Source organism: Python bivittatus, unplaced genomic scaffold (assembly GCF_059951505.1).
Source record: "Python bivittatus isolate LINGU-HERP-01145 unplaced genomic scaffold, Pbiv_v1 ctg000070_np1212, whole genome shotgun sequence".
NCBI lineage: Eukaryota > Metazoa > Chordata > Lepidosauria > Squamata > Pythonidae > Python > Python bivittatus.
Genome location: NW_028277034.1, coordinates 914,348 through 942,077, shown reverse-complemented (window position 1 = coordinate 942,077; position 27,730 = coordinate 914,348). Strand labels below are relative to the sequence as shown.

Sequence of the window (27,730 nt, the reverse complement as noted above, 5' to 3'; positions counted from 1 at the left end):
GGAATATGTAGATAATATGGAATTGGTGAAGATGGTGAAACTGACTACTTTGATTAAAGAAAAGAAATTATCTAGCTTTGTTTCTATTTGGAAACCACTCTTGGACTTTTTACTTGATACACAAAAAAATGAAATTCTGATTTTGGGATTTGATGACTGATTTATTCTATAGCTACAGAAATATCTTGTATTATTCTTTTTATATTTTTGCAGACATAAATTTATGTTGTAATTTTTTTAAAATGTTAGAGTAAAGAATAGCTTTTATTATGTGAATTTTTAGATATTGGAGTAAGAGGTGAATTTATTTCTGTGCCAAAGGAAGTCGGAAATTACTTTTTCTTTTCTTCTTCTTCTTTTTCTTTTGTATTTTTCTCTTGTTTTTTTTTCTTTTTTCTCTTCTTTTGATCTTTTTGTATTTTACTTTTTTTCTGAGACTCAATAAAAATTATATTAAAAAAAAAAGAATATGTAGATAATGTTTTTATATAGTGTACCCTGAACACATCCAAAACAAGTTTTGGAATACAAGAAAATGTTAGTAAGCTTGAGAAATATGGAAAAAAACAGCATGCATATTTGAAAATAACGTATTTCAACAAATATAACTATATATAATTGAAATATCTGACTCAAGATATTAATACTTTTGATAGGTGATTCAATGCCATTGTATTCAAGCTGGCGACTTAAAGTTATGGAACACAATGAAGGGGAGCCATTACCTTTTCCACCTTCAGGGGGTTGTTGGTCACCATTGGTGGATTATTTGCCTGAAACATCATCTCCAGGCATGTCTCTTCATAGGTAAGCAGTATAAATAAGACACTTCCAGATCCTCATTAATATGAAGTATAACTAAAAAAGATTGTAGCACAGTACTTTCCTTCCAGGAAAAGAAAGGAGGAAATTAAGAGATTGTGCCCTCCTTCTAAGGAACATATAAGATTTATAGGAAGATGTGACTCACCCTGCTTCTAGATTATTCTTGTCTTTTGAGAGTGGAATCTTCATGGTTCATCTTTCAAGACAGAAGCCTTTTTTTTTTTTTTTAATATTTTGGTAGCTTCTATAGAAGCAATTGTTCCATAAGATTCTTACGTATTTTTCCACCCTTTTTCAACTGAGAAAGTATTAGGTGATCTAGGCTATATAAACACTGATATTGTGCCTCCTGTATCAAATTATTTATTTTCCCTGCTTATTGCCTTCATATAGCAGCCTCTTTACCTTGGCCATGCTGTGCAGGGCGGCCAAAAGGGCAGATATGGAGGGGTAGATAGGTGTGGGGGGGGGAGTTGAAGCAGAGCAAGTTTGCGCAGGGCAGGAGAAGTGTGAGGCCTACTCCTCACCTAACAACTACAACCAGGACTGCTGTCGCTAAGCAGCACCGTCACGTGATGTTTCACTTAACAACTGCTTCGCTTAGTGATGGAAATTCTGGTCTCAGGGTCGTAACCTGAGGACTACCTGTATAAACCTTGCTTAATAGTTCCTTAGTTCTCTGTACTGTGGCTTGCATTAAACATCCTTATTTCTTTGTTGGGACAATTAATATTTATTTCCCAAGTGACAAGCAGATCATCTTTGTTATAGTCACAGTAATATGTATCTTAAATACTTTAAAATATCAGTATCATCTTCTTTAACATTTTTGTCAAGCTGTTCTGAGGGGACCAAATTTGCTTTGAATGGTAGCAATTCTAATATAAATAATTTATATAAATATACATTTAAATTATGATAAATAAATCATATAAATAATATGATACTGTATTTTTAAAGTATATTTTTTAGTAATCAACTCTGCCACCCCCCATTAATTTAATTGGTACTCCTTCTTTGGCTTTTAGGTGTAACATAGCAGTGATTCTGTTGACTGACCTAATAATTGACCACAGTGTAAAGGTAGACTGGGGAAACTACTTGCATCTCTTGCTTCATGCCATTTTTATAGGTAATTATATTTTTATTAAAATTGGGAAATACTGTTAGTTACCACATTGTTTTATGGTCTTGCATGTTTAATGTTCAGTGCCAAAGGGTTGACTTGATTGATTTAAAACTTGAGAACAAGTGATACCCAAGTTTTCAACCAACACAGCAATTTCAGAAGACTGAAATCCCAGGAAGAACAATTGTTTTTATATTAAATAAAAATACTGTAGCAAGTAATGAAAAATAATTATGTAAGAATCCTTATTTCTTGAATATATTGCAACAATAAATAGTGAATGGAACCAGGCATGTTCCTTTTAAGTTAAGTTTTAATTCAGTAGCAACAGTAACATACAGGTACATCATTTGACTATGTTGATCTAATTTCTTGGATGTAGGACTTGATCATCACCATCCAGAAGTATATGAACACTGTAAACGCCTTCTGTTGCATTTATTGATTGTGATGGGCTCTAACAGTAGTGTCCAGTCTGTGGCTTCTATCCTTCTCAGGAACAGGGAGTTTAATGAACCCCGGGTGCTCACTGTCAAGCAAATAGCACATTTGGATTGCATCTTCACAGGTATCTTCAATCTTCTAATTAATACACAAGATAATCGGGGGGGACAGTTTGTTTAACAAGATTTAAAATGTACTGTATTCATAATAATGAAAATAAAACTAAAAGTTCTTTCATAGCCGTATGGTAGAAATTCTGTGCTGTTGAATAGGTAACTGATAAAGCTACATTAATCAATACCTCCTTAATATTTTGTAACAAACTTGACCAAGGATAGTAGGCCTACCAGAGCTAAGAACCTAAGACATTTACTGTAATAAAATATATAGGAATCATTAAGTTAATTATCTAGAAATCTCCTAAACATTATTTTATTTTTTACTTAGACCAGAATTTAAAGATTTACAAAGATGAATTAGTAGTATATTTAACCTCTTTTTCTGAAGAGCAGACTATACCTATGCTGTATTGCAGACTTCTCTGTTTCAAAAACTTTTCACGGTGTGGTACAGGAATTGGCTACTGGAAGTTTTCTGCAGAATTCTACAATCCCAGTTCCAGTACATGCTATTTCCTCTAGACAATTTTTTAAATATTTTATTTGTAGTAATGAATCCAGAGCCATTTTTTAATATATAGTATTGCAAACCTTGATTACAGTTTTCCCTGTACAGTGAATTATAGGAAGGGATGCAGTGGGCTCATTCATTGTTCAGCTAGACATTCTTGATGATTTCATTTTTCAACCCTTGTTTGGTACAAGGACACTAAAAAATAATATTAATTATTTTTCAGCAGGTGGCAGCACCTCTCTATAAAATATAGTCATGTAGAATTATTAATGTAGAAATGTTCATTTTTGTTGTTAACCATTTGTATTAAGTTAGATTGATCTTAATAGCTTTTTATTTTCCAAAGACACTTAGATTTATTTGGGATAGCTATACACCGAGAACCAGACTGGGTTTTTTCCAAAGAATGGTGGTTGTATGGATGTACAAAGCACTCTAAACTTAGAATAGTCCAAATTTGAAATAGCAGCTTTCTTAGCATGGAGCAGTTCCTGATGAAAATGTATGTTGGGACCAGATTGACATTCAGAACACGCATATTCAGAGATTGGGAACTACTTTGAGCATAAGAAAAAACAGTTGCTTGCTCAATAGCTAAGTTTACTGCTATTTTAAATTCTTTAATATGGGAAATTAGGGTTGATGCCTGTGTGCTCCTGGTGCTAGGTTCTCTTTTTCAGGCAGTTTACTAAATGCAAAGTGTGCACTGGGCACAAACATACTAAAAACAAAGGCAGTAACTCTAGTCAATACTGTTCTGCATATACTGCCTTTAGCAAGAAATTATTGAAGAGGGTGCAGTAGCTTTGAAGTTTGATTCACCATGACTCTGTCATTACCATTCTTATGAGAACTGTTCTGCTTTTTGCATGTTCCAAGGGATAAATCAATTGAATAATCTGGAATTCTGGGGGGGAAGTAAATTTTTACTATGAGTTTCTATTTTTCAGATCATTGAGAGGACATACTTTCTATTGTTACAATTCGTTTGGTCATTGCTTAGGATATCAGTTTCCAGTCTTTCTATTAATGTGAGCTACTTCTGAGTAATGAGAAATATCCCCTCCCCCAAAACTATATTGAATATGGGTGGCTTGAAAAGAAAATGATCAAATGAGTCCCCTTCAGTAATGTCATGACATCGCTGGCTATCCCTCCTGTGCTTCCAATCAGAGCAAAAGGACAAAGTGCAGATTCCAGGCCACACTGGGCTAAAAAAATGAAATATAAAGAAATCAGAATATCTTCTGGAAGTTTTGGAAAATCACTGTCAAGATTTTAAGAATGATAATTATGTCTTTCTGTAATTAGGTGTTAATGATTTTATACCAGATCACCAGCCCTCTCCAATGACAGACTCAGGACTCAGTTCAAGTTCTACCTCTTCTAGCATCAGTTTAGGAAATACCAGCGCTGCCATTTCTCAAATGCAAAGCACGATCCTCAATGAAGTTGACATTTCAGGAGAACAAGATGAAAAAATGAAGTCACTTATGGAGTTTATTACTTCAAGGTAACATTTAAATGACTGCTTTTACTCAATTGTATAGAAATGCATATATTTTCAAAAATTTGCCAAGCTCTTGAATTAAGATTTCATAATTTCTTGCATGAAGATTGCATAAATGTGACATATTCAGCATTACTGAGCTTTTGGTACCATGGAAAAGACACCTGACTTGGTAAATTTTAGGGGTAAACATTTCTGCTGGAATCAGGGTGAACTTAGGGTTAGTCTTACAAATATCTTATAAGATAGCCTTACAGTTCTGTTAAGAATAGATTGCCCCACTGGGTAAATTTTAGGAGTAAAAATTTATTTTCCAAGTAGGATAAAATTAAGGTTAGGATTCCTTGAATCCTGTGGTTAAATTTAATGGCAGAGTTAGCTTTCAGGTGAGTTTTTAAAGTTAGCGGTGGTCTTCACTTTACTTTTGATGGAGATTGCCTTCAAGGATAATCTTAGGGCTTTTTTGTTGTTGTTGGGTGTAAAGTGATGTTAGAGTTAAGTTTCTTGAATCATGTGGTTAAATTTAATGGCAGAGTTAGCTTTCCTGTGAATTTTTATAGTTAGTGGTGGCCTCAGTGTTCTGTTATGAGGGGCAATACCTAACTTTGGTAGATTTTAGGGGTAAACATTTCTATTGGAATTATAGTGAAGTTAGATTTCTTGAGTTCTTGAGCTATATTTAACTGCAGGGTTAGTAATTATTATTTGTGTTCCTTAAACTTTTAATACAGAATGCTGATTAGCTGGCTATCTGTCTCATGATTCCTAGGACTTGAAAGTTAATTTTATTAGAGGCAACTAAATTATTTATAAACTTCTTTTATAAGTATCTCGTAGTGCAATAGTTGGCAAGTCTGCATTGATATGTTTCCTCTTTGAATTTCTGCAGGTTTTTCAGAATTCTGTTGATGTCAAGTAATGTTTAGAAAATAATGTGGCAATATAACTTTTACCAAAGAAAATATCTACAGCTATTGTATGTTTATAAAAGTAACTATGTTTTATATCTGAAAAGATACAACTGTTGTAAAAAAAAAGCCCTTGGTAAATCAAATAATCAAGGAATCAAAATGGAAGCTTTCAGTGCAGATAAATGAATTGTTTTTAACAAAATGAGTTTCTGGTTTGACTTTTTTTTTTTAAAACTAACTGTAGAAAACGAGGACCACTTTGGAATCATGAAGACGTTTCAGCAAAGAATCCAAGCATAAAGAGTGCTGAGCTGTTAACTATATTTCTAAAGCATGTTGTTTCTGTATTCAAACAGTCAAGTTCAGGTATGTTTTGAAATTTTTCACTTTGTCAGTAAATGTTGTCAGTTTTATGAAGGAACATGTTTCACATAGATTTGCCCTTCTGAAATAAAAATAAATGTCCAATGTGTTGTCATTAGTTTTGCTAAAGTAAATGTGTGTAGTGTCATAATTAACTTTAAGTATTATTAATGTTCACTGTATCTTGCAGTTGGATTTCAGCTTGAACAGCATCTTAGCGAAGTTGCTCTGCAGACTGCACTTTCTTGCTCTTCTCGACACTATGCTGGAAGATCTTTTCAGATTTTCAGAGCACTAAAACAACCTCTTTCAGCAGACACACTTTCTGATATTCTGTCCAGACTTGTAGAAACTGTTGGAGATGCAGGAGAAGAAGCTCAGGTATTTCATTTTTTTTTTAAATTACAGTGTAATAATTCCTGAATTTTTATCTTGATTTGAATGTATATTATTAGTATGCTAAGTGAAGATTTATGCCTGAAGAATATTATTTATACCAATTATAGAGCATGGTATCAGAGCAAATCTTTTTGAACTTTTAAAATTGATAGCTTGATAGTCTTTTGTAATCAGATAGATTCTTACAGTAGAGCTAGGCAATCTGTGATCCTAAAATGTCATATAGACACATCCTCATTTTCTGCCTCTTTTAGAGCCTCTTCTAACCATGATTGGTAAAAATCAGTAGCATGATTTTCTGCCATTTTGAGGTGGGAAAGCATGAAAATGGTAGTGTAACCCCTGACATATGCATACCATAATTAAAAAAGAACTCCTCCCAGAATTGTGCCCCACCCACATGTACAGTGTTACTTCACCCACTCTCAGACTGTAATTCCCCCACCCAAAAGTTAAAAGAAGCTCTTGGTCATTCTGGAAGTAATCAATTTATTTTCACATAAAAAACGTTTATTTTCACATAAACATTTGTGGACCATGATGCCTCATTAGATGAATAGAATAAGATCTGTAAGAATGCTTTTATAAGTGCCTACGGTTATAGGAAGGTGGGGGAAAGGGGTGGGTACTAGTCAGAATTGCTATGAGGGTCAGGAATCATTACCTACCCATTCTGTGTAGAGTCGAATTATGTATATTGCAAGTTGTATTTTAGCAACAAAATATTAATATGGTTACTTAAGTTTTAATGCCTTTAATTGTATTTGGTTAATAAATTGCCTGTGTACTATTTTGCTGTCTATAGGGTTTTGTCATAGAATTACTTCTTACACTGGAGTCAGCTGTTGATACATTGGCGGACACCATGAAGCATTATGATCTTCTCACTGCACTTTCCCAGTAAGATGTTATGATAATATGCATCTGAATTTCTTTTTGCAATATTTGGGCTCGACTTTCTTTCAATGATTAGGAATATATGGGCCCTTCTGTCATTGGTTCAGAGAGAACCTAAAAATATGCATCTATTTAAAGTAGGGTGGTTAGATGCTAGGGTCTGCAGTGGGGTCCAGAGAAGTGGCAGGATGACAACAGCAGTGCCAAAGTGACTGAAGTCCTCTTGTACATGCATTGTTGGAATGAAGCTTATTCTACAATGCGGCTTTTGTTGCTACGATGAAAGCAACAAGCTCGTGCAGACACTGCTGAAAATAGGACTGGAGAGATTTTAATAAGTATGCAGAATGGTGAATTTCAATAGTTTAGTTGCTTGTCATGAACATTCCATTTTTAAACTACTGAAGAATTCCTGTTCTTTTTTTGCACTGTATTATTCTACTTGGAAGTTCAAAAATGAAAACAATTTTTGACCAAAGCATTTATGGATTTTAGGAAGCAAATTTATCTGCTTTGTATCTCCTATACGTTCTTCCTCTTGCTGGCCAAAATATTCTGAAGTAAGCAAAAATGTACTCAGACCCGCCTAATTAATAATTTCTGAAAGCTAAAAATGATTTGCAATCCTATACATACCTATTCAGTAGTAAGCCCTTTTACTTTCAGTAATACTTACTCATTATCAAATAATGTGACGTGACCACAACAGGCCACAAAAACAGAGCAACAAAACGCTGCTGATTGTCTCCACAGTTCAAGCCATTCAAACGCATTTCTAATAAGCTACATCCTGTACTGGACAATGACACTGCACTTGGTGATAAGCCATACTTGCATACAGGCAATCACACAACCTGAAGCTGATTATCACAAGCCACAAGCAACCACAGGATAACAGTGCCAACATGGGAACCAGACCCTGCAACAAATCCAGATGACTACTTTGCTCCTCCATTTATACCAATAGCACCATAATGGGCCCAAGCAACTTCACACAGAAGGCTAAAAGTATCTTGACATGTTCCTCTAAGGTGATATAATATGCCATATCTGCCAACGGTGCCTATTTATGTAAGACAAACAAGCCAGATTTTGTACAAAAAACTTAATAGACACAAATCCCATCAGACTCAGAACAAAGACACAGTAATATCAGAGCATTTCAGCCTCCCAGGACACTCCATTACAGATCTCAGAATAATAGTTTTGGAACAAAGAGAGTTTTCCAGGACACTTGAGCAGAAGGCAGCTGAACATGCATGCATCAGTAGGTTTCAAACTATCTCAGGAAGTCTCAACAAATATACTGGGTTTATAACACATAATTCTTAATTGATAAGTTACTTGTAATCTGTCCTCCATGAAGTTTTAACTGCCCCAAATTCCTCTCCCTTTCCTATCCCTGCCCCATACATTTAAATCCTACATCAGTTAAGCCACTCCATATACGTGATGCCATATACGTGATGATGTGAACTGCAGTTTACAAAAGTGAATGCCTTTGAATAAATGTGTTACAGTAAGTCTTAAAAAATGCTACCAAACTCTTCTGATTTTGGAATACCACAATGACTCTCCTATAATGCTCTCCTACAATGACACATTTTGAGGGAGCCTCTTTTTCAAGAAGATGAGAATGCACGTTTGAGAAAACCTTACAACTCATTTGTACAACAGATATAAGAAACATGTACTGGTCAGTAAAAGGAATATTTGGAGAAATTGTTGTGGGGTTTTGGTCTGTTGTATTGTTCAGGGTTCTGAACCTTACACCTTTGGAACTCCTCTCCTTGAGAGTAGTAGCTGGCTCACTATATCTTAACCAATGCTGCTTTATCCATTTTCTAGTCTATTTGTAAGAGGCCTTAAGTGGTCATAGTTATAAATGGAGGATATAAATATTGAAAATAGATTCTCTCATAAGCCCTGAAAAACACTCCCAGAAGGTCAGTGAGCATGATGCATCATAATGTGATATAATACCATGAAATCTAAGGAAGAAAATAACAATTCCCCCCTTCCCTTGAAGCACATGGAGAAAGGTACTTCTTTCTTTTTCATTCTGTAGTTGGACCTACTACTGTTTACATTTTCAGGTTCACACTCTAAAATGTTATAAGCTGCTTGATTATTATTGTGTAAAGTACTTGATTAAATGAGAAGTAATGTTACTTCTCAATATTTGAAACTGAGGGATGTTATCAAATAACGTTTTCCTTAATGGTCTTGGAGTAAGGAACTTAACTTTTTTGTGCTGTATTCTCTTTTCATTTTAGTGCTTCCTATTATGATCCATTACTGGGGAACAAATATGCAGCAAACAGAAAAAGCACTGGGCAGATAAACCTAAGCACAAATCGCATTAGCTGTGGCAACTTTGTAGGCTATTACAGTAACATCAGAAGCAATTCTTTGCGACTGAGTTTGATAGGTGAAAGGAAGGGTGACCGACGGAGGAGCAACACGCTGGATATAATGGATGGAAGGATAAATCACTCCAACAGTTTAGTAAGGACTAAAAGCCTTTCCTCCCTGAAAGAGGGAGGAATGCATGATGTGCAGCTTACTACTGATCCTGTGAATCTGATGGCCACTATATTCTGGATTGCAGCCTCTTTGCTAGAATCAGATTATGAATACGAATACCTCTTGGCTCTCAGGCTCCTCAATAAACTTCTTGTTCATTTGCCTCTGGATAAACCTGAGAGTAGGGAGAAGATTGAGCAGATGCAGAGTAAATTAAAATGGAATAACTTTCCAGGCCTTCAGCAGTTATTCCTGAAGGGGTTTACCTCCGTATCAACACAAGAAATGACAGTTCACTTACTTAGCAAACTCATTACAGTTTCCAAGCATACATTGGTGGATCCATCTCAGTTAGCAGGTAAATTTATAAAATGTTTTTGAAGCTATACTGTCCAGAATTGTGAATAAATGTAGAGGTCCTTTTACGTGTTTGTTTATAATATTTATATCCTGTCTTTCCTATTCAAGGCTGCTTCTAGCAATTAAAATTACAAATTATAGAGCATAAAAGTGCTACCATTAAAATTAAGACAAAATTTAAATTAGTGTCATTAAAATCAAAATTCAACTGACAGTTAAAAGCTTGATGAAAAAAATGAGTTTTCACAACTTTTATTTCCTGGGAAAGTGGGAATCAATCACATTTATTCAGGGAATACATTCTGTTTTCTGGAGGCCTGATAGGAATATTATTAGATATGTGAGGTTCTGAAATGGGGACCCTAAAAATGGCCTTTTCTTCAGAGAGTGCCTAAGCCATTTAGGGCTTTACAGGCCAATGCCAGCAACTTAAATTGTACCTACTAGCACCAGTGCAAAGCTTTCAGTATAGGCATCCTAGGATCTCTACCATATTCTGAACTACAATCTTACTGCTGCATTTTGCACCAGCTGCAATTTCTGGACACTTTTCAAGAGCAGTCTTGAATAAAATGCATCAAGCAGTAGTCAAGACAGGATATGGATGAGGTATGGATAATTGTTGCCAAGTCTGTCCAGCCCACAAAGGATTGCAATTAGTGTAGTAACCATAGTTATGTAAGGGGTCTCTTTGCTATAGCTGTCATTTGCAAACCTCACAGTAACTGGGGGTCAAGAAGCACTCCCAGATTGATACTTTGTTCTTTCTGAGGATGTACATCCTCATCCAAAACAGACTTTGCCTCAATCCCTGCATGCAACTTTCTCCTTACCAATAGCACCTCCCTCTGGTTTGGATTTCATTTCTGGGGGTTTTTTCCCCCCGTCATCCGTTATTAAGTTTAGGAAACATTCAGGGGCAATTATTGCTTCCTTGGAATTAGATGTTAAGAAGCAATACATTATCAGCATACCATGGTCCAAATGGTCTGGCCCAGCAGTTTCACATTAGGCAACATAGGACACCAGATAAGAAGCCTATGGGACACTATAGGTCAACAGCCTAGGTGTCAGAACAGTAGTCCAATACCATTTTCTGGGTGCTTATCAACAACAGGGACCAAAACAGTGACCCCACTGCAAGTTTTGAGAGATGATGATAAACATTTGGGTATAGGCATCTGTCACAACAATCAGTTGAAGCAGTTTTGTAATTGATTGACTAAGTCTGGATTGAAAAAGAAGAAGAGAGATTTTGGAAGAGGTACAGAATAAAGACTAGATGTTATAAAACTACCATAGTGTATTGCAAGGATAGACAACCTGGTGTCCTGATAATTTGTACTACTGGCCACTTGTTTAGGACTCGTGCAAATTACAGTCCAGTGCAACTGGAGGCAGCCAGATTGCCTATCCCCAATACAACAGGTTTCTTAGACATTTTTATTGTTGTTGATATTAAAATATTTATGGGTAGTACACCTTGAAATAAGTTGTCTAGAAAGGATAGAAATTAGTTTTTCTAAATTCTGCAGATAAATTCAGCTTCATCTTTTTCTGTGCAGGATTTCCTCTTAACATATTATGTTTATTGCCTCATTTAATTCAACATTTTGATAATCCAAGTCAATTCTGCAAAGAAACAGCTGACAGAATAGCAAAGGTAGGTAATAAATGGAAATAATTCCAAACTTTTAGTTTTCATGGTGAAGGCCGTGACAAAAAGGTGATTTGATCAAATGTGTTGTCTACACATTCACACTCATGGGTTTGGGCCTATACAGACCTTTGTCTGAGAGAGTTCTGCACCTAATCTTGTTTCCAGAACCCTATCCCTAAATCTCTTTCCCTCACCCTTGTTCCCTCAGTTCTCTTTTGGCTGCCTTAGAGTCACATTATCCAGTTTGCCTTTGGTATAAGCTTTGTTTTTCCTTTTTTACTCATACTTTTCCCCATCTGTTGTTCTTATCCTTTGTGTTGTAATGTTCCTCAGTATTTCACCAACAGATCCTTTGTGCTCATAGCTGTTATTTTATGGGCATTGTAGTCAAGGAAGTAAACTTCCACAAAAAGTTGGCAACTCAAAAAGCCTCTTCTGTCTTTAATAGAGACTCTGAGTTCATATGTATCCCCACTATCATAGTTTACATCATAGACACAGAGAAATGGGTTGTTTCACTTATAGTATTCACTTTAAATCTATTATCACTTTAGGTTAGCGATAAGTAGGTCAGACATTGCTAATGCAAATAATTTTTTTGATAGAAAAAAATGTCAATCCTAGATCTGTTGCTCCTTCAGTCAGCAGGAACAATGGGACGCCCAGAGTGTGGTCTCTACATCTGGCACTAAGCAACAGCCCAGAAAAACAGTATTGCCAGATTCTTGATGCTTTTACCCCAAAGCAATCCCAGACACCAGCTCCCAATCCAAAGTCTAAATACTGCAATGCCACACAAGCTGGGGACACAAGTGAATATGGACCAGGGGTGAGCAAGAATAGTATAGGAGTAATGAACATACCAGAAATCATAGGAAAGATAGAGTATGGTAAAGATAAAGCTAGAATAGTACTAAGATAAGGTTAAAATAAAAGCTATAATAGTTTTAATAGAGATAGTTTTAGTAAGATACAAGGCACATAAGGGTATAGACTTTAGTAGTAATTTAGATAAATACACTAAATTTATCATAGATACTTGTCTAAGAGTAAAAAGGGAATATATTTACTTACCAAGAAGAGGCTGGAATCTCAGTTGTATGTCAGTATTTTGCAATAAAAGACCCTTTTATTCACAAGAATTGTATCACCTCCTGTCTAGCTCTGTCAAAATCTACAAATCAGACCTCAGTACAGGTGTCATTTTTCATGCCATTCTGTATAGTTACTCCAGTAAGATCTATGAACCCTCTCTTGCTACAGCCACTTTCAATACTGGTATTGCCAACATTCCTCTGGTCGCCAATACTGACTATATACATCCTCACAACAAAGAGATGCCATTTTTTTCATTGGGCTTCTTGCTCTTCTTCTCAGCGTTTGGAACATAACTATCTTATCCAACATCTTGCAGGGCATGTGGACCTATAAGTATTGAAGATCACATTTTGGACAGTCCTTCATATTTCTATTGGCAACAAACCTTCATGCACTCCTGTAACTTTACTGCCACTGTAATCATTGTAAGGACTAATCAGCACAGCTTTTCTTTTCAGCTGCGCAGTTCTTCTGCATTTGGGTCTCAGTCTTGCTAACGGCTGCATTATTGAAGCCATTTGATCTCTCATTGATTGCTTCATTCTCTTCATGCTAGTGTCTCTAGGATCACCTTCCTAAGTGCTACAGATTGTACCAGTTTTGCTTCTTTAGCTCAGCCTAAATTCTGATAGTAAATGGATCACAGCAGTTTTACCAATAGCAAAACATGAACACTCAGTCATCTCAGAATGTGACAGTGAACATCCCTATAATGGATTGTTCATTACTGCAGGTTCCAAGAGACTCTCCTATGCTTTCTGTCCATAAAACTTTACCTTTGGCATCTGCATAGCAAAGCAGTGAGTTCTCTGCTCTGAGGATGAATTTATCTTACCTGACTGAGCACAGAGACAAAGTATCATTGTGGCCAAATACATATTTCCTTTCTAAGGTTCTCTTTGATGCCTTTGTCAGTCAGACAGTTAAACACCCACCATTTTCCCCAGACCCAAATAGTCCAGTGGAGACTTCTCTGTGTTGTTTGGAAGATCATTGCCTTATGCATTAGTCACTAAAGAATGTCACCAAACTCAGATTATTTATCTCCAGTGGAAGCCCCAACTAGGAACAATATCTGTCCCTGCTGCATTTATCATGATGAATTATAGCCATAATCCATTAATTTATCACCTGGCTCAGTTACCAGTCTTGATGGCTGTTATGAGTGCCTTCCACTTAAGCTGTGGCAATGTCTGTGCAAGGGGAGTTCCCCTTCTTTAAATCTCTAGAAATTCTATTATCCACATTTATCCAGCATTATCGTCATAATGTCACATACAGATGCATTCTGGGGATAAGCTATATTGTCCAGTCCAATCTTAGCTGATCTCTATGAGGTGAGGTAGGAAATTTTCCATATGTTTGGTGCATGGAGACCACAAAGAAAAATGACAGGTAATTTACCAGTAGCTGTGGTTCTTTGATGGTCAGTTGTGTATTCATGCAAACCTGGCTGCCTTCCAGTCTTGAACTGTTTCCTTCTTGATATATTCTTCTATGACAGTTACTAGAACTAAGGAAAGGAGAGTGAAGATACAGTTCCCACCAAAGGTTCCAGGACAGTGGTCTGCACAGGCAGAAACACTTCTGCATAGATGAATACTTGAAGAACAAGTTACAGATCAGTAATCTCTCATTCTCCAATATATTGGGAGGTTATTTTGATCCAAAAGACTAAGTATTTCATATACAGTGGGGCAAAAAAGTATTTAGTCAGCCACCAATTGTGCAAGTTCTCCCACTTAAAAAGATGAGAGAGGCCTGTAATTTTCATCATAACTATACCTCAACTATGAGAGACAAAATGGGGAAAAAAATCCAGAAAATCACATTGTCTGATTTTTAAAGAATTTATTTGCAAATCATGGTGGAAAATAAGTATTTGGTCACCTACAAACAAGCAAGATGTCTGACTCTCACAGACCTGTAACTACTTCTTTAAGAGGCTCCTCTGTCCTCCACTCGTTACCTGTAGTAATGGCACCTGTTTGACCTTGTTATCAGTATAAAAGACACCTGTCCACAACCTCAAACAATCACACTCCAAACTCCACTATGGCCAAGACCAAAGAGCTGTTGAAGGACACCAGAAACAAAACTGTAGACCTGCACCAGGCTGGGAAGACTGAATCTGCAATAGGCAAGCAGCTTGGTGTGAAGAAATCAACTGTGGGAGCAATAATTAGAAAATGGAAGACATACAAGACCACTGATAATCTCCCTCGATCTGGGGCTCCACGCAAGATCTCACCCTGTGGGGTCAAAATGATCACAAGAATGGTGAGCAAAAATCCCAGAATCACACGGGGGGACCTAGTGAATGACCTGCAGAGAGCTGGGACCAAAGTAACAAAGGCTACCATCAGTATCACACTACGCCGCCAGGGACTCAAATCCTGCAGTGCCAGATGTGTCCCCCTGCTTAAGCCAGTACATGTCTGGGCCCATCTGAAGTTTGCTAGAGAGCATTTGGATGATCCAGAAGAGGATTGGGAGAATGTCATATGGTCAGATGAAACCAAAGTAGAACATTTTGGTCTAAACTCAACTTGTCGTGTTTGGAGGAGAGAGAATGCTGAGTTGCATCCAAAGAACACCATACGTACTGTGAAGCATGGGGGTGGAAACATCATGCTTTGGGGCTGTTTTTCTGCAAAGGGACCAGGACGACTGATCCGTGTAAAGGAAAGAATGAATGGGGCCATGTATCGTGAGATTTTGAGTGAACACCTCCTTCCATCAGCAAGGGCATTGAAGATGAAACGTGGCTGGGTCTTTCAGCATGACAACCATCCCAAATACACCGCCCGGGCAACGAAGGAGTGGCTTCATAAGAAGCATTTCAAGGTCCTGGAGTGGCCTAGCCAGTCTCCAGATCTCAACCCCATGGAAAACCTTTGGAGGGAGTTGAAAGTCCGTGTTGCCCAGTGACAGTCCCAAAACATCACTCCTCTAGAGGAGATCTGGATGGAGGAATGGGCCAAAATACCAGCAACAGTGTGTGAAAACCTTGTGAAGACTTACAGAAAATGTTTGACCTCTGTCATTGCCAACAAAGGATATATAACAAAGTATTGAGATGAACTTTTGATATTGACCAAATACTTATTTTCCACCATGATTTGCAAATAAATTCTTTAAAAATCAGACAGTGTGATTTTCTGGATTTTTTCCCCCATTTTGTCTCTCATAGTTGAGGTATACCTATAATGAAAATTACAGGCCTCTCTCATCTTTTTAAGTGGGAGAACTTGCACAATTGGTGGCTGACTAAATATTTTTTTGCCCCACTGTACAGTATAGCTCTAATGGTATAAATGAATTACACCTTTTTAAGCTTGATCATTGTAACATTTATACTTTTTTAAAGTCAAATGTCTAGGTAAAGGCCATTCTCTTGTATTCTGTTGCAGATGTGAGCATTGTCTAAAGATAATAGGATAGATCCAAATTTGTCAATTTAGAGTAAACATAGTCACTGGGATTTAAGATAGTCTTAACTAACAGAACAACTTGTTTCAGTCAATCTGCTCTATCTAAAACTGGATTCACACATTGTTTGCTAAAGAGTGTTTTGTTTACCCAAACAATTTACTAACCAATTAGTTGGGTTCATATATAACATTAAATCAGAACCAAACAAAGCACATTATTCTTTAATGGGGTTTTGAACTCAGACAAAACCCAAGTTATAATAAAGTCAGGGCTCTTTTAAAATCAAATGTTTAAATACATATTCCAGTAACTAATATTTTGGCTTTTTGTTTTTCATAGGTCTGCACAGAAGAGAAATCCCCAACTCTTGCTAATTTGGCTCATATGATGTGTTTATACAGTACACACAGTTACTCCAGAGACTGCTCTAATTGGATTAATGTAGTGTGCAGATATTTGCATGACTCGTTCTCAGAAACAACTTTTAATCTTATAACATACCTTGCAGAGGTAATAATTCTTTGTACACTTAAGTATCTCTTTCAGGTACAGGATACTATTCTCCATTTGAAGTTGTTCATTTTGCCTTCTCATATTTCAGTGGTACCAAATGGATTGGAGTAAGAGGTTTTCTTTGTACAAGAGGCAGATCTCCACTTCCATCATTGTCCATGTTGTTGGCTGAAATAATATTACTGTTCCCTTTTCTTTCCCCTTCATTGATTTGGAAGAAGAGAGGGCCTGTGCTTTCAAAACTGCAGAATATAGAAATGATGTGTCTTCATATTCATGTCTATATTGGAGAAAGCCAGTATGTGGTAATAGTTAAAGTACTGGGCTAGGATTAGATTCAAATTGCACTCGGCCATGAAAGCTCAGGGGATGAATTTGGGCCAGTCATTGTCTCTTAACCTAACCTCTCCCAGGTTCTTGGCCTAAAACTGCTTGAGGGGTTACTATGCATCTAACTAATAGCAACCATCATCACTTTCTCTTCCCTTGGAAATATCCTTTACTTTTAGCATTTTCCTATTAAAACTCAAGATACTTGAACAGACTGAAAAACTGAGTAGCATTTAGTATTTGTTATCTGCTTATATTTAAGACCTCCCCCTGCACCCCAAGCAACCATTTTATGAAATAGGTTGGACTGAGAGAGTGTCAGGCTCAAAGTCACTAGTAAGTTTCTGCAGCTGAGGGTGGACTTGAACCTAGATCTTTCAGTCCTAATTCAACACCTTAACTACAGTGGCTCTTAAACTTCCAAATCTATACTTCTAATGTTATGCATCAGATAATACTTATTTTATTGAATGTGAGGGCAGTCTTATTAAAGACATAGGTTATTTAATAGCTTACTACTTTGCATTTAATGTCATTTGATGTTTTGGATAATCCATTTTACACATCTGTTTTTAGCTGTTAGAAAAAGGGATCTCCAGCATGCAGCAGTCTTTACTGCAAATCATTTATAGCCTTTTGAGCCACGTTGACCTGTCAGCAGCACCAGTGAAGCAATTCAATTTGGAGATCATAAAGGTCATTGGCAAATATGTTCAGGTGAGTAATTTAAAGGGGCACAATTGAAAATGTCTAATTATGTTTCTTTTGAGAGAAATTGATTTTTGTATTCTTCTAGATCAGGATGCACGGCTGCCAGGTTTTGTCTAGCACATATTAACCTAGGCCATTGTTTTTCAAACTTGGCAACTTTAAGATGTGTGGACTTCACCTCCAAGAATTCCCAGCCAGCCACACATCTTAAGGTTGCCAAGTTTGAAAAACACTGGCCTAGGCCGTATGCCCAGTGTTGGTGAGGCAAGGAGTAGAAGCAAGCCTGATTTGGGGCTGTATGGGAATTTATAAAGGGTGAAACAGACACCTTAATTCCTTCAAGACTTAAGGCACATGTTGTTCCTTGAAAATGCCCTTCCAAACACAGAAAAAGGCCACATTTTTACCTTCACAGTCTTTGGGGTACCCAAGAGGGATACTGGAAAACTGCATGTGGTCCCCAGCCCCCCCCCTTTTTTTGCATCCCTAAGCTAATAGCAATACGGAGCTTTTGTAATATTTTTATAAATAGTATAAAGTTCGATTTTATTTTATTATTGCATATATTTTATTCAGTCTATATGGTTCCACAACAATTCATATCTAGCTACATCACATTTATTTTACACCAAGTATTTCAGATGTAGTTGTTCAAATAGTATTGAAGGTACATGGATGCAACATTTTAGCTGTAAGGTAAATCAGTTGACATTCACAACACAGTTCTCAAAAGAGAATGACTCATAAATCCAAATTCTGCATAGTATATTTTTTTTCCAAATGAAGTTTGCACCTGATAACATGTTTGAATTATTTCCTGCTTTCTGCCTTTCTCCAATAGATACTAGAATTCTTTAGCAGCAGAATGTGCATATAGACAGAGCGAGCCCTGGTAATCTGCTTATCCTGTGACAATTAGGAATAAGGCTTCTAAGATAGTTCATTGAAAGTATAATCCCTGGCAGATATTTAGGCTTGTTAATGGATGCCTTTTCAGAAGATCAAGAGCATATGCAGACAATTTTTTGTCTATTTTTAGTACTGAACAATAGCACACAAAATAGCTTAAGCTTTATCTAGAAAATTGTTAATGTCCCATCTTTATATATTATTATAGTTGATAAATTTGCACAAGTGATTACACTTCTTAGATGATACAAAACTTAGCCAAGCAGATTCAAGTTTTCATTCCCTGCCATTCGTTTTTTTTCACCTCTAAGTTTTTATACTGAAGTTTCGGAACTGTTGCTTCTTAATCAATACTTTAGCTACAGAAAATGTTGGCAATCTGCATATTCATGATACTAACATGAAATCTGAATAAGCAGAAATACCAAATGTCGTTGGGGCTTGGTGGGAAGGGAAATGTAGATACTTAAGTATCCACTTCTGGATTTGCTTTTAAGAAAAAGCAGAGGATTATAAATTTGTTAGGGGGACGCGGTGGTGCAGCGGCTTAATGACGCTGAAAGTTGCCGGCCAGAAATGGTCGACGCTTCAGCGGTTCGAGTCCAGCCTTCACGTTAGCAGGGTGAGCTCATGTTTCCTCCCCAGTTCCTGTAAACCCAACAGTTCGAAAACTCACGTGAGTAGATAAATGGGTACTCTCACTCCGGTGGGAGGAAAAATGCTGGTGGCACCTTGCAAAAGAGTCGGGAGCAGGTGCCGGTAAGCGTGAAAAACCGTGCGGGCCCGAAAAGGGCGCGAAGCAACGGAAACCCCGCCTCCTGCGTTCGCCAGCTGGGCTCTGCTCTAGGAAGGAGGCTCTGGCAAACCACTTCCGAAACAATTGCCTTGAAAACTGCAAGGACTCGTCCAAGCAGTCACTGCAGAGTCGGTAACGACTGAGCGCAGATTTAAAAAAAAAAAAAAATGTTGTTTTAAGATCCTGACTTTTTTAAAAGCTGTAACCATAATTTTCCGTTTTGACTGAACCACTAATGGTGGTTTATTAGAGGCTTCCTGATTTATTAAAGTTCACATGAAGGAGCTATATTTGTGGCCAAAATGCTCATTGATATCTTGATTTATTAATCTTTAATCTGGATGTAGTGTTATGATAGGGCATATTTTTGTTCTGTTATTGTTATGATAAAGTATGTGGTAATAAAAGGAAATAGTTAATTATGACTCTTTCTTTTTTAAGTTTTATCAAGTGGAACCAGTCTCCCAGCAACTTAAAAGCAAGACCTGCTGTGCTGTTGTTGTTGTTTTTTTCCATTTTCCTTCTCATCCCATTTTCTGACCTGTCAATTGGATATATTGTTTTGAATTTCATCACAAAATAAGGCAAATGCACTTAGCCAAGCCTCTTCCTGTGGTGTGGCCCTCTTACTCTGATTATGAATAGAGAACTTGGAGTCTGACCCCCTGTGTATACTGATTCTGAAATTAAGCAACTGAAGCAGCATTTCTAGCTAAGATCAACTTATTCCAGTTGTCCTGTTGTGAACTTGCTGTTAATTTAAACCATGTGATTTTAAAATAACTATGAGAAAGGTAATTAAGTTCTAAATAGCATGTACAATGCTAAATACTTTAGCATGCATAATTGACATATGTGAATACTTTTGAGCAGTAGACGGTAGGCCTGTGTGGAAATTCTTTGAAAGAAAGGCTTTGGAATGTGCTGGAGTGTGTACAAAGAACCTCTTTAGGAAAGTGGTGCAGCTGTGCATGTAGACACATGCAAAGAAACCCAGGAGCACCTTAAGCAACTGCATGGAGCTGAAAAAAGATGCAGCTGTTTAACAAAAAAAAAAAAGAGGAGCTTCATGCATGTTCTTATATGCTGTGAAGCAACTTTTTTCAAAGATTTAACCTATACATCTCTACAGGTTAAAAATTCAAAATCACATTTGTTGATGCATGCAATTTTGACTTGTTCATAAAAATGTAAGCTTTAGAAGTTATATTAATACTTCCCCAAATATCCTTAAGTTAGTTTTTGGTATTTTTTAAAGTTATTATTGTCATTAATGGGAGTGTATATGTCTTTTTCCTGTCTTCATTAATAGAGTCCATATTGGAAGGAAGCGCTTAATATTTTGAAACTTGTGGTATCGCGTTCAGCCAGTCTTGTTGTACCAAATGATATTCCAAAATCTTACGGTGGTGATATAAGCTCTCCTGAAATTTCATTCACAAAAATTTTTAACAATGTTTCCAAAGAACTGCCTGGGAAGACCTTAGATTTTCATTTTGACATATCAGAGGTAAAGAGTTGCTAAGTAAAGCTTAAGATTTTGCATTCCTAATTTCTTTCTAAGTTGACATTAGGGGTGTGCACCATATGGAAAAAATGGCTTGTTTTGAGCTCTAAAGAAAACATCCCATCCAGAAGGCTTTTAAGTTGGCTGCATTTCAGTAGAACAAAACACAGCAGTTGAACTGCTCCGTATTTCAAACAATGCTTAAACCATGGTTTCAGCCAAAGGAAACAGTGGGGGGAAAAGCTTCTTGTTCCCTTCTTTTCATCCTAGGATCACAAGAATAAATAAGGTATAAGAGGGAGAGAAGGACAACTGCTGTCAGGTTTTCAAGATTCTGTTATTATAACCTAAATGAGGATTCTAATATTTCTAGTGGTGTCTGTTTCCTGACCTGGCCTACCTTGATCTGCTGACATTGGCAGATTTGACTGCCAAAAAAAAAAAAAGAAGCAGCCATTTCTGCCTGATAACATGAGAGGATTAGTGAAAGAAAGGAAAAGCTGCTTGCCAGGAAAATGTTCCCACCCTGGAAAACAAAAAAATCTCTCCTCCCCCAACTGCCAGCATTTACCTGTTCTGTGAACCTGGGTATGGTGATTTGTAGATCATAGTTTATGGCTTTGCATGTTATGTGCACCTTGCTGGTTGTTCCACACCATGACACAGCATGATAAACAAACCCTGTCTTACAGACCTTTGTGAAATTGAGCACATATGTTGAATTGAAAAACTATCTTGTCTTCATTTTGTAGACACCAATTATTGGGAACAAATATGGTGATCAGCACAGTGCAACGGGTAGGAATGGCAAAACTAAAGTCATTGCTGTTACAAGAAGTACATCTTCCACTTCCTCTGGATCAAATTCTAATGCTTTGGTTCCTGTGAGTTGGAAAAGGCCACAGTTATCCCAGGTGATATATTACATAAGTCTTAAAAATGCAGAAGGCATATCTTTGTAGCAAAAGAAAGCAAATGCGACTTAAATATTTATAAGTAATTTGATTTTTTTCCAGCGACGAACAAGGGAGAAACTAATGAATGTATTATCTCTTTGTGGTCCGGAATCAGGAATTCCCAAGAACCCTTCTGTAAGTAATTGTAAATTCCTGAAAGAAGCATGTGTCCATCAAGCAAACAAATTTTTATACTAAAATTGGTAAATTATTATATCACTGTCATGAGAGTTTAAGAACTAGAAAGCTTTTGCATAATAACAGAACATCTTGTTGATGATTAATGGCATTTAAACGTATTTCCATTGGCTCCTGTCTTTTAAGATGCAACATCTGTAAATATGGATATTGGTACTCTAATTATAGTCATGCTTATCTCTGTTACTGGTGACACTGTAGGTTGTCTTTTCTTCTAACGAAGACTTAGAAGTTGGGGACCAGCAAACAAGTCTTATTTCGGCAACAGAGGAAGTAATTCAAGAAGAAGAAGTGGTTGTAGAAGATAACACAAGTGAACAACAGTTTGGAGTTTTTAAGGATTTTGACTTTTTAGATGTTGAGTTGGAAGATGCAGAGGTAAGGCTGTGTAACGGTAGCTTCATTCAAGTCTATTCTTCAAGCAAAAATAACAACTTTGAGACTCTGTCCTTTACTTTTGCTGTAAGCTTGTACTGTGATTAATCAAAGCACTGGGGGAAAAAAAAACATCAGCTGTGTCACCTCATGCACTTCCTGCTTGGAAGAAAAGCATCTGATCCACAATTTCATGTTGTGCTGCTTGGCATACCATGAGCTATTTCCTATTCACTTTACTTTCTTGTGGAAAGTATGGAAAGAGTTAAGTTAGTATTTCGCTTTGATCTGATCTGCTGTGTAGAAATATGATAGAATTTTACTGAGCAGTATCTGACATTTTGGAAATTCCCTGCTTAATAATGAATTAAAGAGCATATCAGTATATAACTGAGAATACAATTGTAGAAAGCCAAATGAAACTGTATACAAAACTTCAAGTATAGCCTATGGTACCAGCAAAACCTGAGCAATGAATATATCATTGAACATTTTGAATTAAATGCCATGTTATCTCATACTATTGTGTAATACTATATTGGCATGAGGAGTATGTTGAAAATGATTTGATTTACAGCCATTCGCATTGTGTCTGGGTTCATGGTGCATTTATCATCTTTATCTGCATTTTTCTGTTTTTAACTAGTAAAATGTAATAGCTCTGTCATATATAATATACAGTTGCAGTGCATGGAAATATCCAAGAGTGGATATTGGGGAGATCTGGACAAACAGTTCTTCAAATGACATCATCCCTATTGAGGGGGAAGGGGTATTCACCTAATTTTTTTATACCTCTGGAAAACAAAATTCCTATAGATTAGGAATTTTAGCAATTCACAGGTTCCTCTCTATACCAAGAAAGAAGTTCTCTTCTCTCCTTTGTCCAGTAATCCAGATGAATGCCAGATAGGTAGTCCTGGACTTACAACCACAATAGGGACTATAAAATTTGTCATTAAGTAGTGTGGCCATTAAGCAAGGCATCAGGTGACTGCACCCAATTTTATGACATTTTTGCGATGATCATTAAGCAAATCACCATGGTAGTTAAGTGAATCATGTGGTCATTAAGTGAATCGTAGTTCCCCATTGATTTTGCTTGTCAGAAGCTGGCTGGGAAGGTCGCAAATGGTGATCACATGACCCCAGGACGCTGCCACCGTTGTATGCCAGTTGCCAAGCACCTGCGTTTTGATCACATGACTGTGGGGACATTCCAATAGTCATAAGTGCAAGGACTGGTCATAAGTCACTTTTTTCAGCACCATTGTAACTTTGATTGGCTGTAAGTCGAGGACTACCTGTAAGCCATTCAACACCTTGATTTCAGAGCCATCACAACACTTCCAACTGCCAACTACTTCTCTGAAGTGTTTTCCGTACGCTTCATTGACTCAGAAAAGTGTGGGACAAATGGAATGGAGTGTTTTAGATGTTCTGGAAATGGTGAAACCAGATTCAAGCCACTCTCCCCCTCCCCAACCAGTGATCTTATTCTGGATGGCTTTGAGTCAGTGGCTATTAAGCCAATCTACCTCACAGGATTGCTTTTGTGACCATAAAATATCTACAGTGAGCCAACAGTCAATTTAAATTGTAAGCATCTGGGAGGGTTACCCAAAGAGGAGTGAAAACTATAACATCTAAACATGCTTGATCAAGACTGATTAGCTCAAGTGTTTATGCTTTCTTGCACTGTGAATAAAATTTACATATTGTACATTTTATCAAATAAATGTAGATAAAGTCCATTTTAAATTTTCACTGCAGTTGCCTTCAAGCAGTTCTCAAAATTAGTTTTAATATATGTTAACACTGAAAAATGTGCCATAGCCATCTGTTTTAAGTGTTTGTCTCATAATGTTTTTTGCACCAATTTTTCTAAAACCAATTAAATAGTAGGGGACTTGGCAAAAAAAGTTTTTCCAGAGCTTGAATCAGTCTTCTACTGCTGGCAAGCATATGCAATAGAAAATAGCCTCCATTAAAAAGTATCTTTTAAGTGTTTGTCCTCGTTCTAATTATGTGTGTTTTTCTTTTTGCGAACCAGGAGCTGCAGGTAAGTTGCAGCCTGGTGCGGTGGCTTGTTTCATCTGTTGTCATCTGTAGTGTATTTGTCTGTCTGTGCTTGGAAGTCAGATGATCTTGTACTGCTAAGGATATATGGTTGTAGACAATTTTAAGCCAATTTAGTTCTGAAGATGAATCTGTGAAAGAAAACATTTAAGAAAAATTATGTTGCCATGTATTTAAAGTAAAACCATGTTAATGGAATTTAAATATCTAATTAACTTGAAGGGCTGATTGAAACTCTGTTCTCAGTGAATTCAGTATTTGTGTGGCTTTGTTTTGCTGTGTCCATTTCAGTATTCGGGGTAGCTTAAACACTTTAGAATAAACTTCCTTTTTATTGCAGGGCGAGAGCATGGACAACTTCAACTGGGGAGTCCGCAGGCGCTCACTGGACAGTATTGAGAAAGGAGACACGCCATCCCTCCAAGAGTATCAGTATTCAGGTAGCACTCCCAGCTTGAATTTGACCAACCAAGAAGATACTGATGAATCCTCAGAAGAAGAAGCCCTGAGTGCAAGTCAGATATTATCACGCTCACAAATGGTAAAACATAGATTGTTTTCACATCAAAGTAGCAGCCCTTTGATTTAACCTTCACAGCTGTGGGGCAGCTTATGAGTTTGGGGGCACAACACTAGACCCTCTGAGTTCCCAGATTTGGAATAGGTGTAACCCATTAAATGTTGGTTTAAACTGTGAATGACACTTACCCTACTTAACAGATTGCTTCTAGTAAAATAAGAAATAGTGTAATGTGTTTTAAAATAGGTTTACCAATAGAGTGCAAATATGGATGTTCTTAAGTATATATGTTTAGAATAGTATAAAGCTAATATGCCAATAATGAAGGCATTGGTATTTCAAAGTAAACTTCTGTCATTTTCATAACTAGACAATCATACCAACCATAGAAAATTTTCATCTACCTTAATTCTAAAAACTAGAGTTTAAAAGTTTAAGTGGAATACGATAAAATACATTTAATTTGATTGGTAGTTAAATTTATGATTTTTTCCTAATCACGAATTTGATTAGGGTTAGGATTAGCTAGGATTAGCTAAAACAAATTAAAAACTAGAAAACTAGTTTGCTGTTTCTGATAATTAATGTGTAATTTGATTAACAAATAATTTTAAAATATTTAGAAATTATTCTTCTGGGTCAAAATAATGTACTGATGAACACAAAATCTTTTTGCATTTTTGGAATCTGAGATTCTGCAGTGAAAGAAGAATGACAACATATGTTAATTCAGTATTTGGGGAGCAAAGACATCTGTCTGTACATGTTGAGTAAAACTGGTTGTGCTAAAACAGCCCTTCTGATGGGTTAGCCAGTGCGTGTTCTTCATCTATATGAAATTGTCTTTCCCCTTATGAGAATTCCAGTTCTTAATATAATTTTTAAGCATGGCAGATAGACTCAGGATACAGTCTAATGAATGTGTCTGCATTTTGCTTTACATTTACATATAAATGTCTATTGAGTTTATTTTGCTGATGTTATTTGTAAAACATACATGGCTACATTTTTGTCTCTTTAGCTACACAGTGATTCGGCTGCCGATGACACCATACCAGATCACGTAGGCTTGCTGCTGCAGTCTCAAGATTCCACTAGCAGTGTTGGAATGGAAGAGGTGCTTCAAATCAGAGCTGAGACTCCAAGTTCGGAGGTTGCCTCTCTAGCTAATGCTAACAACCCGCTGCCTGAGGTGGGGAGAAATGTGGGCTGGAGCATGGCTGATCTGTCCTCTTTCTAGCATCGTATAAAAGCTTTGTGCATTCTATCTGTAAGAATTTTTGTCATGCTGTTTACGTGATTTAACTTCAGTGTTTCTAGCCTGTTGTTGTGGCCAAAAAATTGCTTACTGGAAATTATTGTTTGTTTGGTAGACTGAAGATATTCACACCACAGGTTAAAAAGGTTCTGAAGTTCTAATAATGATTTGGGGTGCAGAAGAACAATTTGATATACAAGATGGTTTTCTGGGACCATTTTCTTCCTGTGATGCTTTCTTTTCTATGATCTTCCCTCTGTCTCTAATGCTTGCTTTGCCTTTGTGATTGGTGCTTTGATTGGGATTTGAACCTCAGGCCAGCTTTGTTAGCAGCTGGTCAATTTAGTGCTCTTGACCAAGCCCTCTGTGTTCTAGTGGCATGATTTTAAAAATGAAAATACATACATGGAATGAGCAAGATTCCCAGCTAGTAGCTGATTACAAAAATCAGTGAGTATGTTAAGTATGTATTTGCCATTTCCATCAGCAACTCCAGTGTTCTACCCTCAGAGCAGTTATTCCTATTTTGCAAAATTTTTAAATATCTTGAATGAATGAATGAATGAATGAATGAATGAATGAATGAATGAATGAATGAATATGAATGAGTATATGCAGAACATGAAATTATTAATATAATTTTATTAAGTCCTTCAGCTCTTAAGCATTCATAGCCCTTTTCTCTAGTACCTTTGAAGTCTAAAGTAAGTACCATGACTTTAAAATTGTCTTAAGTTGGATTCTTGTTTTGAGATAGGCTAAATCTATGTATGTTGTTAGGAGACATTTTTGAAATATGGGCATTATCAGCACTTCCTGAAATAGAATCATGGTCATGGGGACTGTAGTCTTAATCTCTAGCCAAGAGAGCTGTTGTCTTGTTGAGATTTAGGATAGATTTTTGCACAGTTTAAAAGGGGAATTTTGAAAATGTCCAAAGCAATATATGAGCCCTTCCTGGCTTATGTCTGCTACAACACGTAATATATAAATGATTATACATTTGTAAATGCATTCTATACAATTTGGTCTGCATTTCTTGTATATTATGTACATCATTAAGGCAGGCCTTGTGCACATATCTCATAACTACAGGTTCTTCTTCATGTTCTGTATATAATCATTAAAAAATATCCCATTATACCAAAGTGGAGAACCTGCAGACCTCCAGATACTGGGCTTCAATTTCTATCATCCCTTACTATTAGTAATGCTGACGGGCTGGCAGGGGAGGGTAGTTATCTTGTATGATGCCAAAAGATGTAAAATCCTTTGGGATTATTACGTCATTTTTGCACTTGGCCAATTACTGTTCAAAAGCCATTTAAGGAAATTGGACATTAGACATCAGCAGTTTCTAACACAAAAGTTAATGCTTTAGACGGGTA

General features: G+C 36.7%; 1 protein-coding gene across 6 annotated transcripts in view; it reads left to right on the top strand.

The window, feature by feature from the left end:
- The window catches only part of FRYL (FRY like transcription coactivator), a 184,349-nt gene that overhangs the window by 140,101 nt on the left and 16,518 nt on the right, over positions 1–27,730 (top strand). For all 6 annotated transcript variants that reach the window (XM_088130624.1, XM_088130625.1, XM_088130631.1 and 3 more), the window contains 17 exons: positions 657–807; positions 1,854–1,957; positions 2,337–2,522; positions 4,343–4,544; positions 5,697–5,818; positions 6,006–6,196; positions 7,020–7,114; positions 9,388–9,995; positions 11,563–11,660; positions 16,530–16,700; positions 17,610–17,750; positions 20,762–20,959; positions 21,709–21,870; positions 21,973–22,047; positions 22,312–22,488; positions 24,905–25,105; positions 26,106–26,276. In XM_088130624.1, the coding sequence (XP_087986750.1) occupies positions 657–807; positions 1,854–1,957; positions 2,337–2,522; positions 4,343–4,544; positions 5,697–5,818; positions 6,006–6,196; positions 7,020–7,114; positions 9,388–9,995; positions 11,563–11,660; positions 16,530–16,700; positions 17,610–17,750; positions 20,762–20,959; positions 21,709–21,870; positions 21,973–22,047; positions 22,312–22,488; positions 24,905–25,105; positions 26,106–26,276 (3,053 nt within the window). The remainder of the gene's footprint in view (positions 1–656; positions 808–1,853; positions 1,958–2,336; positions 2,523–4,342; positions 4,545–5,696; positions 5,819–6,005; positions 6,197–7,019; positions 7,115–9,387; positions 9,996–11,562; positions 11,661–16,529; positions 16,701–17,609; positions 17,751–20,761; positions 20,960–21,708; positions 21,871–21,972; positions 22,048–22,311; positions 22,489–24,904; positions 25,106–26,105; positions 26,277–27,730) is intronic.